This window comes from Abrus precatorius, unplaced genomic scaffold (assembly GCF_003935025.1).
Source record: "Abrus precatorius isolate BTA unplaced genomic scaffold, Abrus_2018 Scaffold10, whole genome shotgun sequence".
NCBI classification, from domain to species: domain Eukaryota; kingdom Viridiplantae; phylum Streptophyta; class Magnoliopsida; order Fabales; family Fabaceae; genus Abrus; species Abrus precatorius.
This window is the reverse complement of record NW_020874292.1, coordinates 25,382,996-25,396,344: the sequence shown is the minus strand read 5'-3', so window position 1 is coordinate 25,396,344 and position 13,349 is coordinate 25,382,996. Positions and strand designations below refer to the sequence as shown.

Below are 13,349 nucleotides of genomic sequence, written 5' to 3'. Positions count from 1 at the left end.
TTTTTATTCAATCATTTAGTATTACAAAAAAATTAAAATAAACAAAAAATAAAATGAGCTCATAATTATCACCTTCACAGAAAACTTGAAGATTTGCTTCCATACTTGTTAAGAGGATCCACTCAGAAGAGAGGAACATAAAGAATTTTGGGGACTTGAGCTCACTATTTTTAGGGATAGACACACTTCTCATCATGGAGTTCTTGTTGAGTTGTTGGTTGGTACAAGTGGGGGCCCATAAAATAAAACATTGGAAAGCCCATAACTGATCAAGTCAACCACAAAAAGTAAAAGAATCTAACCCAAATTATTAAGACACTAATTGAATAGGTTCTTACTAAAAATTATCAATTACTACCTAATATAACGGTTTTTTAACGTATTCCCATAAATACATAATAATAAATTAATATTTATTTTTAAAATTTAATATTTAATGTTATCGACGGATTAAATTATGTAATTTCTAATGAAAAAATGTACTATATATATATAATTTATTATTATTATTATTATTATTATTATTATGCATCATCGATACACAACATAGTGATTTTTACTATATAAAACTTCTCCCTTCTCACTCACATCAAACTCATAATTGGGGACTTCAAGCAAGAGTTTGCGAAATTGGATTTTGGAATCCATACAAAAATTTGAGTTTCGATCTTTTATCTTGACCACATGATATATTCTCTATTTGTATTTTTAAAAAATAATGAAAATTTACTAATTTTCTCACAAGCTGGTACAATTCCACTTATTTTCTTCTTATTAAATGTTCACCTATAAATAGTGATTTTGAAAATGTAGAAAAAGAAAGTTTGAGGCAAACTCTTTTAATAGCATAACAATACATAATTAGGTAATATTTTAAGATTTTACAGTTAATTTAACGATGACACTTATAAGAATTTAATTAACAAAGATGTCCAAATGAATTTATATTCCGAAAATACAAAATCCTTGTTAATATATTACATGGATGACTTTTTTTCATGAGATTACCTCATTTCCTTTCTTTCCCCCCCCCCCCCCCTCATTCCCTTACTATCATCCCCTTCGTTCTACCAAAAACATATATTTTTGGTTGGTTTAAGGTGATTTCGCACAAAAAGCAAAAAATATTAATGTTTATAATTGGTCGAATTTCCAAGATTTTATTGTTCAGATTTTCGGCTAAAATTCCATTGAAAAGTCTTATTGCATGATGTTTACCAAAAAATAAAAAGTCTTGCTATATTATACATACATACATACGTAATGTACATTACCAGGAGCAAATTCCTATAATGAGTTTGTTACATACAATTTTATGACCAGACATAATGCAATTGGAAATAAAATCCTTGAAAAAGTATAAAAAAATCTTGAAAGCTGAAAATACAATCATGAACCTGTGAATACACTCGGAAACGTTGCAAAGTGAACTCAAGAAGTCAAATCTGCTTGCTATTTTTATCTGACAAGAGCAATGCTGTGCTTCATTATCGGCTTGATGTGGAGCGAGATGAACCACCGCGACTGCTTGCATTTGAATGATCTCTCTTCAGCAAGGCTTCCAGATTCTGGAAGCATTTCAATGGCCTAACCTGCACGTTACAAAGAGCAAGAACCAAACACTGTCAATGTTGCAATTCCTCCCCATGTTCTGTAATCAGCCCAATATGTTCAGATAAATTGAATACAGCACCGCCCTATTTTTTAATGCTAGAAAGATTTTCACTTGTTTCACAAGAATACAATTCTTGATCTGGAAAATTCAGAGATCATACAATTCTGTCCTGTCAGAATCCTATTAGCCACATTTGATTCTATTCTTTCACAAACCTTTTCTCCAAGTTTGCATCATTCTATTCTTTTATTCCTTTTATCGTTCCAGAAACATGTATAAACCAGTTTGCACATCATTTGACCCAAAAGAGAAAGAGTACTATTAGATATCTAACCAATGATGACTTTGATCAGTAAAATATGAAATATTTATAACCAGAGAATAAGCATTCAGTTCAGTCTACACAGTTTTGAACAGGCGTAGGCAAGGCCAAATATCTGGGGCAGGGAAGAGGGATGTAAGAGAGATGATAACCTTCCAACGTCTTTTTTGACCAATTGTGTTGTAGATAGACTCCAGCCTTGTTATTATTTGTCTAAATGTTGGCCTCTTTGCTGGATTCTCATTCCAGCACTCTTCAATCAATCTGTAAGCATATATCATTAGAGAGATCAGCAAAATGTAAATAACGTAACCAATCAAATATCAAATGAGAAAAGCAGAAGTTTGCAAATATATTATGTTAAATCAAAAGCATAGTTTGAAACTTCATGCTCAGACAACAAAAGGTTGCATAAAACATGCAATGTAACAAATAAAGTAGCAATATATGAGCCATGCATGCAATAGCCTAATAACCTCATTTGCTTGATTAAAGTTAGCATGACTTGCATTGTGTAGAGTGTGTTTAGTAAGTAACTTCAGTTAATTCATAACTTACTGGACTAGCTTCTAAACTTGTTTGACCAAAATAAAAATGTTTGATAAATGAGTTGGCTTCACTAACTTTTTAAGATTTTTATAAATGTTGTTTAAGTCATATTTGTGCTTATAACTAGAGCTTATTATTTTTTCATTAATACTACACAATTTATATATATATATTTTTTAATAAAATACTTGATCTTCGAACAAAAAGTGATTGCAGCTCAAAATAACTGGAAAACATAACTATAATTACCTAAAAACATTACAAAAAAATAGTATTTACATATAAAAAACATACAAGCATGTTCTTTTATGTCATTTTATATTTATTAACTACTTCAAAATCAAATTTTACCACCACTTTTAATTCAATAAACTAGCTTAAAAGTTTGCAGCTTTGGACTAAAAATTAACTTTTCAATTTACAACTAGTTTACTAGCCCTGATTTAAAGTTTATAGACATGAACATTGTTAAAAAATTTCCAACCAGATGGGTACAAAAAATATCAGAAAACTTATTAGCAAAAGGATTGTAGGTCACACATTAAGAGGAGGAAATAGTTTATCATCCTTTTATCTTTTCTCAAGAAAAGGAAATTGCTGGACAGGAATTATTACCCAAGAAACATAGAAGACTTACTCTCGAATACCATGGGAATAACGCTTGGCTGGAGCTCGGAAAGGAGGCCGCTCTTTTGCAGCATATACCTTAGGAACCTCGTCTTCTTGCTTTGCATAAAAAGGTGGGCAGCCTTCGATCATCTAAAACATAGCATATAAGAAACATCAACAATAACTACACCAAGTTAGGATCATAACATTCACACAAAAGCTATAATAACTCCCCAACACAAATAAGCATTACAGAAACTCAACAGCAGAAAAGCTTGCTATCATATTGTTGAAATTATTGGGTATTGATGGGATGGGAAAGAAGAGGAGTAAATCTTATTTAAAGGATTTTAAAATTTTGCACAGCTGATTTGCAAGGAAAAACAATGTTAGTTTAAAATGTTAATTAGGAACATGGTTTCCCGATGTTATGGACCATGTAGATGTCAGCTCAATTTGTAGCCAAGAAAGGTTTCATAATTCGTACAGCATATGGACATAAGAAAATAAAAAGGATCAACAACAACAATAATAACATTTCCATAAAATAGTTGTATGATATATAGCTTTTATTAGCTTTCCATTTGAAGGTGAAACATTAAAAATAGTTACCTCTTGCAGAATTAGTGCAAATGAGAATACATCCACTTTGGTATCATATTCTTCTTGTTTGAAAACTTCAGGAGCCACATAGCGGCCTATTGACAAAAATAAAAAACTTCCCAGCTTCAGAAAACTAGACATCGTAAAGCAGCATGTTAAAGTCCAGCACATGAAAAATGTCATAACAATCTCTTATGTCCTTAAGAATAAGAAAATACAGCATTTCAGATATTTAGATATTTCAAAGCGTGCATTAATAACAATTCTGAAGAATAGCAGCACCCACAGGAAGTATCTTGGCAAGTTAGAGGCTTGTCTTCCTTAACTGCCAGCAACTTGCTAACACCAAAGTCTGCAACTTTTAGGTATCCAGAATCATCCCGCAATATATTACTGTTAGCTTACTCATAAGCAACATAGATAGAAAGTGTAGACTGTATCAGACTATTAAACCATACAGAGTTCACATAAAAGAATAGAGGAAAAAGCAATGATCGAACAAAGAAACTTACGAAGGCTCAAGATCACGGTGAATAATGGGTGATGGCTTATTTTCATGCAAATAACCAACTCCCCTGCAAAATTCCAAATTAAAAAATAGTATTAAGTAACATTTAATAGACCAAAGACAAACATAAAATGGAGACAAGACGTGATTATTCATTAATCAAAACCCAATAAATGTCTCATCTAAACATAATTCAATAAATGAATTTGGAGAAATTGTGTTTAACAGGTTATGTAGATTTTTCTCCAGCAAGACTGAATTCATGAGAAATGTTAAAGCCACGAAACTCCTAAAACAAAATTCCGCATGACATGTAACCACCAAAAGGAAAACTGTTCAAGAACTTTCTTTGGAAATTATTTTGAAGGCCTTTGCAACAAAGTAATAACTTTTGTCTTTGTGGGTCAAACCGAATTGGCCACCTGGATCCAACACTATTTTGCTCAATCTACATCCACCCACATAAGTTAGAGGACAAATGGACTGAACATTACATGGCCCAATGGGTAATCCATAAATATGTATTCATCTATTTAACTACATAGTAAGAAAAAACTTACATTGTAAACCTTTAGCTTCTTATATTTTAATTTTTACCTCAATTTATGTCACTTTCAAGTTTCTCAAATGCTCTCTTCTCCTTTCTCCTATACTGGCACCACTAGCCAGTAGAGCAAGGAGTCAGAAGCCTTTTCTAATCTTCAAAACATACTTTCTCAGTTTCTCTCACCCTTTTGGCTATCTTTACCAATACCCCCCCCCCAAATTTTTACCCAATCCTTGCCAAATCCGTAGGATGATAATTCTCAGCAGCAAGATATAGAGGGATGAACTGTAGCAAGCTTAAAGAGATCTCCTATTCAATTCAAGTGATCATTTGAACACCAGTGCTTATGCCCCCCGCCCCCTCCTACCCCCAACACACACATACAGACAGTAATGGGATTAAGTGCTGCACCTGGACATCAGCAAAGTAAGCAGTGCATCTAAATAACCACTTTCAATTTCCAAAATTGAGCTCAACCCACATTGATTGAACCAAGAATACACCCATCTAAATATCAACACCAGAAGTGTCCATCGTCTAGTCATGATACCTATCCTACTCTATGATCTTCAAATTCCAATAGAATAATGTCAAGAGTCAAGATAGAACCAAAGCCAACTTTGATCTCTGACGTGAACCAAGGTTCACTCCTTCATATGATATATAAATAGACAAGATCCTGACAAATGGATCAAGGGTAATCATTACACAATAATCAAGCCACATCCAACCAAGTGGGGATGTAAAGTTGATCAGTGTCATAAAAGATTTGTAAAGTTTTCTATAATTTCCAAACACAACATTCCTCTCTTATCAAGCTTGAGAAAAGCTATGTAGGGTGTAGCCCAAAACAATGAACATGTAGTTCTCTCTAAAGCTAAACAGGTGATTAATAGAAAAATAGGTAGCTGACAACAACCCATCCATTATAATACATACAACAAAAAATTGGCATTGTTTCTAACCTGTGTTTCGTTATAATTATAACATTCATGCTATTCATCTATCCCAGAATTCAAAGTTAGAACTTAGATACTTTCACAATTCTCAGTTTCCATGCAAACATACAAGAGAAGGAAATCATGAGATAAGTCAATTTGAGAGCATAAAATATTGACAAATTTAATTCGAAAATATCCTAAATTTTCTGTACACTTTTCTCTATGTAGCTAATAACGACAACTTACAAGCACCAATCAAAATTCACACAAATTAAAAATATCCCCCTTGATTGAGAGAGAGCTGATTCTGAAACTCAATGTTGCAAACAGAAGAACCAAATTTAAAGCAACGCATGGGGATGTCAAATACCTAGCAATATCAAGTGCAAATCTCACTGCTGTTGATGGTTTCAAAGCTCCTTTTCTTTTCAAGAAATCACGAAGATCTCCCTACACAACATGGGGAAATAAAATCAAGAAAGAAACATTTTCCATCACATTATTGTTAAACTTTATCAAACAAGCATCCCAAGCAACGTGCAGGAAATCATGCTTCAAGCAATTGTAGGATGAAAAACCTTGGGAAGATATTCTGTCACAATCATCATCGGACTACTCTGGGTCACAGCACCCAGAAATTGAACTACATTTGGATGGCGGATCTTCTGGAACAGAGCAAGCTCATCTCTGAAAGCCTTCCTGTGAAAAGTCCCAAATATTAATTATTATGAAAGTATATGACAAATTGCAATAATCTCTGCAAAGTTTATGAGAAACTCACACTTTCTCCTCATCAGAAAGTACGTCCTCCCCAAGCTTTTTTACTGCAACCTCTGTCCCACCCCACAATGCACTACAGAAAGTCCCCTGCAAATCAAGGTAAGTTTATGTGATGCAAGAATCACTTAGAAGCAATGAAATTGAAGGGTCATTCAAATGAATAACTATGTACACACAAAACATTTCAAGTGAATCTGCAAGCTGAGTCTAGATACTCAACAGCAGTCAAATTCCATAAGAAACAAGAATTAGCCAGTTTCCCAACAATGGTGTTCCCAAGACATGGCAAAAAACAAATTTATCACTTACTGTACAAAGCAACCACAGCTTATAGCTATTAATAAAACTTACAAAAGTCATTAACTAGAGCTTAGAACAATAATTGAAAGGGGTTAAAAGAAACCAAATAAATGCATTTGTGTCATAAATCTAATGATGAACAATAAAAGAGAAGTAATTATAGAAAATCCTCAAGGTTTCTAAAACAAAATAATCTGAGGACAGACCAAACTGACTCTATAATAATAATAATAAATCATAACAAAGCTTTTACCTTTGATATATCCACACTGTTGGTAAAATCAAGCTCTTTAGGATTGATTTCATATTCTGGGACTTCACGTGCATGATTGACATGCATTGGGGCCATCTGAAACGGGCATAATACAAAAGCTAAAACTGATATGCTAAGACAAATAAATGCAACAACTTTACAATCCTAAAATCACACGCACCAGAGGCTTTGCTCCATGCTTCTCCAATAGCTTGATCACATCATTGTTTTTATAAAAAATAGCATCTGCAAGTGGCTGTTTGAGAGACATAAGATTAATAATCAGCCCAGCAATTACATATCTGATTTTAGTATTTTGACTTTCCAATATAATCAACACAGAAGACATAAACATTCATTACAGAATATAGAGAAGTGGAAAGGAGGAGCATGAAGACAAGACTATGGAAAAAGTTCAAAAAGAAACGTAATACATCTCAAATCTGCTCATCTATTCCTCAGGAATCAAACTAAGAAAAAGCACAATCACGTTATAACAGTTTAACACTTCAAGTAGAAGGAAACCTAGTACAATTTGCCGCACACAACCAGTAATAATTTCGCATTATTTATTATATCCTCATAATGTTTACTTCCATCATACAAATGTATCAAGCGGGCAAGTGCTAAGCCGACGTGCAACTGAAGTGTCTGTTTTCAACAATCAGATGAAAGTGAAACCACTCAGCAAAATAAATGCTAGTGCACGCACCAGTTCCACTTTAAGTTCAGAACAAACGACGGTAACCAAATGTTAGATCAAACTCTTTTTCGTAAGAACAGAAGCTAGCTTAAACTTGTTCCAAGAAACTCAGCCCTGAACAATTAGTCAACCACCCCACACAAAGTTCCATGATTAAAAACGTGCATAAAGTGCTTCTAACTCAATCTACAACTTTACATGCGATCATTTATTCAAAATTTCAATGTACAAAATGAATCCAAAGTCCAAACTACAAGATATAGCATTTGACTAGTCAAGCAATACTAAATCAAAGACAAACGACCCTAAAGGCCGAATCTATGGCAATGTTATTAATTTTGTCACACTAGAACATGTAAAATATCAACACAGAATCACTTATACTACAAAAAACAAATCAGAGATAATGAAAACATCGTAGTTACCGTGCTCCCCCATCGATCTTTAGGGTCAACCTCAGCACCATTTTGGAGCAACAAATCAACAACATCAGTGAAACCCTGACACGCTGCAACATGAAGAGCAGTGCGATAATCAATATCCCTGAAATTCACGCTCACACCCGATTCCAACACCTCACGGATACCATCAAGATCGCCTTCATTTGCTGAATACATCAACCTCACTCCTGGATCAACAGCGTCTCCATCACTTTGAAGCTCTGCTTCTTCGTTGCGGCGTTCTGGGGCCAGCGATGATTGCTTCCCCAGCGTAAACCTCGCAGGTTTTGATTCCATGGTGAAAACAAAAAACACCCCAGAAAGTGAAGATAAAAAAAGATGCGGTTTTGAATATTGGGAAGTTGAAAATTCTACAGGAAGAAAATTGGGTAAAGCTTGTTTTGAAGTTTTCCTTCCTAGTATGCCACTTGCGATCGATGTTTAGAAAGCGTAGTCCAGCGTGGGAATGTTTGAATTTGGAGAAGAAGAGAAGGTGTTGGCTTTTACGCGTTCATCTAAGCGCGTGACCTGTCTGCTGAAATGCCAGCGCACGCAGGTGAAGGTAACAGCAATCCGGCGCAGAGTAAGAGCCAGATCACTAACGTGCGCCGTGGCTGCGGATGCAATTGCCGACGTTGTTCTGTGTGATTCAAGATGATCTAGACCGTTGCTTTTGTGGAACATGGATAGTCCTCGATATTTCTTTTTCTTCTTACCCCAGTGTCGTTGAAATTTGAGAACTCCTTTTCATTATTTTTTTTGGTCAACTTTTAAAATAATTAAATATGATTAGCAAAAGGGAAAAAGAGAGTTGATTGGATGATCAATAGTAGAGAAATTTTGTCGATAACTACGGCTTATGATATTATTTCACAGATAATTTTAGCTTTTCTTTTCCTTTTCCTTTTCCTCGGTTTTTTATTTTTCTCTTCCTTTAAAATCAAATACACGTAAGGTAGAATTGTTTTGTTTCTTAAAATGGTTATAGACGTCATACACTGAAGTAGGGAATGTACCGTGTACTGCACGAAAATACGATCCCATTGCCATGGCTTTTTTATTTAATTAATATATTTTTAAAAATTATTTCTTATTTTTAGTTTTTAAAACTGAAAAACAGATTACTATTTAGGTGTTTTTGTTTTTATTTTTCTATTTTTCTCTCTAAAACTAACAAAATTTTAACTAAAAACAGTTTTCAAAACTAAATTTTAACTAAAAACAATAAATACATTTAACTTATATTTATTAAGTAAAAAAATTAAGATAAAAATTAATAAATTTTTAAAACCACTAATTAAGAAATTAAAATTAATCTACATTTTAGTTTTTATATTATAAAAATATTTAATAACTAAAAATACATGTTAATAATAATTTGTTAACATTTAGACTTCACTTTAATTACTATATATCAAGTTTTAAATAAATTAGCATAATTATATTCTATAAAGTTTCTAGCGATGTTGTACGACAATAAATATATGTAAATTGTATTTATTAAGTAATAAAAATTTAAGACAAAAATTAATAGATATTTAAAAAAATTAATTCAAAATTAAAATTTATTTATTTTTTACTTTTTATGTGATAAAAGTACTTAATAACTCAAAATAAGACATTAAAAATCTTATTTTTTAAAATAAGATTTTTATTTTAAAAAATATTATTAAAAATATTAAGATAGTTATGAATTTAAAAATATTATTAAAAATTATAAGATATTTATTTTAAATTCATAACTTAAAATATTTTTAAAATTTATAATTTTAAATATTTTTTAAAATTCATAATCTTAAATATTTTTTAAAATTCATAATCTTAAATATTTTTTAAATTTATAATCTTAAACTTTTAAATTCATAATCATAAATATTTTTTAAATTTATAATTTTAAATATTCTTAAATTTACAATTTTAAACTTTTAAATTCACGTCACTTGTTATTACTAAAACAAGTATCAATCTGAAACATGTGATACTAATTTAAAAAATAATAATGTGATAAAAAAAAAGTTCAGATAGATAATTTTATATATATACTTATAAAAGAAATAATTTTTAAAAATATATTAATCAAATAAAAAAGCTCGTTGCCATTGGTACTCAACAGGCCTTAAGGTTTTTTTCAATATATGAAATTTCATATTTAGAATTACTAAATATAATTTTTTAAAGAAAAAATTTATGAATAAGAGATCAATAACATATTTTAATGTTAGTAGGGTAACTAAAAAAAGAAAAAAAGAGTCACTTTTTAAACCTTAAATTTGATTAGTTTATACTAAAAAATTACTATTGGTTTGTTTAAATAAATAATTGTTATTGGCATTTTTTAGAAAGAAGAATCATTATTGGCAGTTTTTAAATCTTGATTTATATAACTCGTTGCCATCCTCTTTCTATATGTTGATTGCAAGTGTTTTCATTCATTAAGCTTTAATCAAAAAATGGTTCAAATATAACAATATATTTCAACTGTGAGATTTTATAAAAATGAGTAAAGACATGTTATTTACTATTTAGATACAAGAAATTATATATGTATATTCTATATAATATATTGTTTGAAGAAGTATTAAGTTAGTCAATATATTAAATTTGAGACTCTAAAAATAGTAGAGAAAATAATATATAACTGTTCAATTTTAATTTTTAATGATTTTATACCATGCCAAACAATTATAACAAGTAATAATCATACTTTTTAACAATTGTTTTAAATATATCAACAACGTTATACTCCGATTTCTCTTGTTAAGTTATATATTATTTTTTAAAAATTTTCAATTAAAGTTTATCAACAAGTTAATAATAAGGAGGAAGAAGCTGAGTTGAACATAAGTCTAACAGATAAATAGAATAGAAATAAAAAAATGTGCAAAGGGTGAGAATAATGTAGATGACTAACTCTTCATTTATCAAATATGATAGCTTGTTAACATTTATTTGGAGACTTGTAATTTATGCATACATCTAAATTTTTAAAATATGAAAACTTTTGTATCTCACGATTATAATTTTATTGTTGGTCAATTTGATTTTAGTTGTTTTAATTAGCTTATGTTTAATAGGTAGGTTGTTATGATACAAATTGGAAATTGCATGTTGGAATGCATATTAATAATAATAAAAATTGTTATACGAACAATTATGTGTTATACTAAAAAAAGAGTAGATTACAAACTATTTGAGTCTGAATAAAATATATTTTATTATAATGTAGTTGTGAATTATTCATAAAGAAGATGAAATTTACACAACATCATTAATAAGGACATAAATTATTTTTAGTTGACAAATTTAAACAACAAAATAAATTCACTATGTTATAAAATATAATATTTATTTCAAGGTCGTAATAGTCATCACATGTTACAAGTAAAAATAAAAAAAATATTTAATCACTAAATTATGAAATAAATAATAGATGATAAAAAAATTCAGGTTATATTTATTATATAATTAAAAATTAATACAAACGCTAATTAATAATTTGAAAATAACTTTTTTATTTTTATATTATAAAAATACTTAATAACTAAAAATACACGTTAATAATAAATTTTTTAACATTAATACTTCATTATAATTATTATATATCAAATTTCATGTAAAACAACGTAATTAAGCCGTATCAAGTTTTTAACTAATTATATGACAATAAATACATTTAACTTATATTTATTAAGTGAAAAAATTAAGATGAAAATTAATAAATTTTTAAAACCACTAATTAAGAAATTAAAATTAATCTACATTTTAGTTTTTATATTATAAAAATATTTAATAACTAAAAATACATGTTAATAATAATTTGTTAACATTTAGACTTCACTTTAATTGCTATATATCAAGTTTTAAATAAATTAGCATAATTATATTCTATAAAGGTTCTAGCGATGTTGTACGACAATAAATATATGTAAATTGTATTTATTAAGTAATAAAAATTTAAGACAAAAATTAATAGATATTTAAAAAAATTAATTCAAAATTAAAATTAATTTATTTTTTACTTTTTATGTGATAAAAGTACTTAATAACTCAAAATAAGACATTAAAAATCTTATTTTTAACATATCTACTTTATAATAATTACTATATATCAATAACTATTTTTTTCATGATAAATTTACTATCATTATAGAATAATATTAAAACTACGATATAAAAAAGTTATTAATATTTTTACCAGTGCAATAACTTATAAAAATAACATTAAATTATAATATAAAAAATTAACATTTTTATAATTAAAATAACTTACATTTAATACTATAATAATATGTAACTAAATACTTTTTAAGATTAAAGTGAATACTTTAATGGAACACTTTTAAACTTTAATTTAGTTTTATAATATTATGTTGTTGATTAAAATTATTTTTTAATTTTAATTAATCACTCAATAATTAATTTTATAAAGAATCATAATTAATAAGTTAACAAACTAAGAGATAATTTGAATTTAAAGTTACAAGGATTAAACTTTTTTCTAATCTTTTAATCAATTAATTAAATTTAATAAATTTTATGCATGTTAATATTTTTATTTATTTGTTATTATCTATGACCATTAAAGTATTACTTATATAAGAGAGTGTTATTATGATAATTAAGTAATAATAATAAATAATTAAATTATTAGTAATTATAGTAATATAATTAATTAAAATTGAATTAGGATACAGGTAATCACACTAAAAAAATTAAAGTCTTAAACTTTCATTCAAATAAATATACTTTGTAATTTTTCTGGGTTTTATTTTCTTTGATTTGTCAAATTATTTTAATTCTTATTTTTAATTCAAAATTTTTTAAATTCACTTAACATTCAAGGATATTAGCAGTAAGTTTTTGTAAGCATAATTTCTATAGAAATAATATTGAAAGGATGTAAAATATTTTTTTTATAACAATTGACATGTATACTTACTTATAGGTTGAAAAAATTTTAGAGTATTCAAAACCTGCAACAATATACAATAATAAATTTAAACTATTTTTTAAAAAGTATACTTATACAATCATGAAAAATAATAAAACATGTTCTTAAAAATAATAATATGATAAATTTTAAAAAAATATTATGAAAAATAGTTAAATACTATAATTTTATCAATATATAATAAAACATAGAGATAAACACTAAAGTTGATACCTCTTTTGACAGAAA

The 13,349-nt window shown here is 28.6% G+C and overlaps 1 protein-coding gene across 2 annotated transcripts; it reads right to left on the bottom strand.

Moving 5' to 3' along the window:
- Positions 1 to 1,219: 1,219 nt before the first annotated feature.
- Positions 1,220 to 8,625, bottom strand: LOC113846754 (integrin-linked protein kinase 1). 2 transcript variants are annotated; one of them, XM_027475363.1, is made up of 12 exons: positions 8,156 to 8,625; positions 7,209 to 7,283; positions 7,028 to 7,123; positions 6,476 to 6,561; positions 6,273 to 6,393; positions 6,065 to 6,144; positions 4,211 to 4,273; positions 3,985 to 4,091; positions 3,708 to 3,793; positions 3,124 to 3,245; positions 2,090 to 2,201; positions 1,220 to 1,592 (listed from the first exon to the last, which is right to left on the bottom strand). In XM_027475363.1, the coding sequence occupies exons 1-12, from the start codon at positions 8,465 to 8,467 to the stop codon at positions 1,488 to 1,490; spliced, it is 1,365 nt and encodes a 454-aa protein (XP_027331164.1). In that variant the 5' UTR covers positions 8,468 to 8,625; the 3' UTR covers positions 1,220 to 1,487. The 2 variants fall into 2 exon arrangements, with proteins under 2 accessions (XP_027331164.1, XP_027331173.1); XM_027475372.1 differs by having other exon boundaries at positions 6,273 to 6,381.
- Positions 8,626 to 13,349: the final 4,724 nt, after the last annotated feature.

Excerpts from the sequence above, each read along its gene's own strand:
- LOC113846754 (XM_027475363.1), bottom strand. The coding sequence starts at position 8,467 with ATGGAATCAAAACCTGCGAGGTTTACGCTGGGGAAGCAATCATCGCTG. Across the intron at positions 7,284-8,155 it reads AAGATCGATGGGGGAGCACG|CCACTTGCAGATGCTATTTT; the intron begins GTAACTACGATG and ends TCTCTCAAACAG. Across the intron at positions 3,794-3,984 it reads AACTTGCCAAGATACTTCCT|GCCGCTATGTGGCTCCTGAA; the intron begins GTGGGTGCTGCT and ends TTTTGTCAATAG.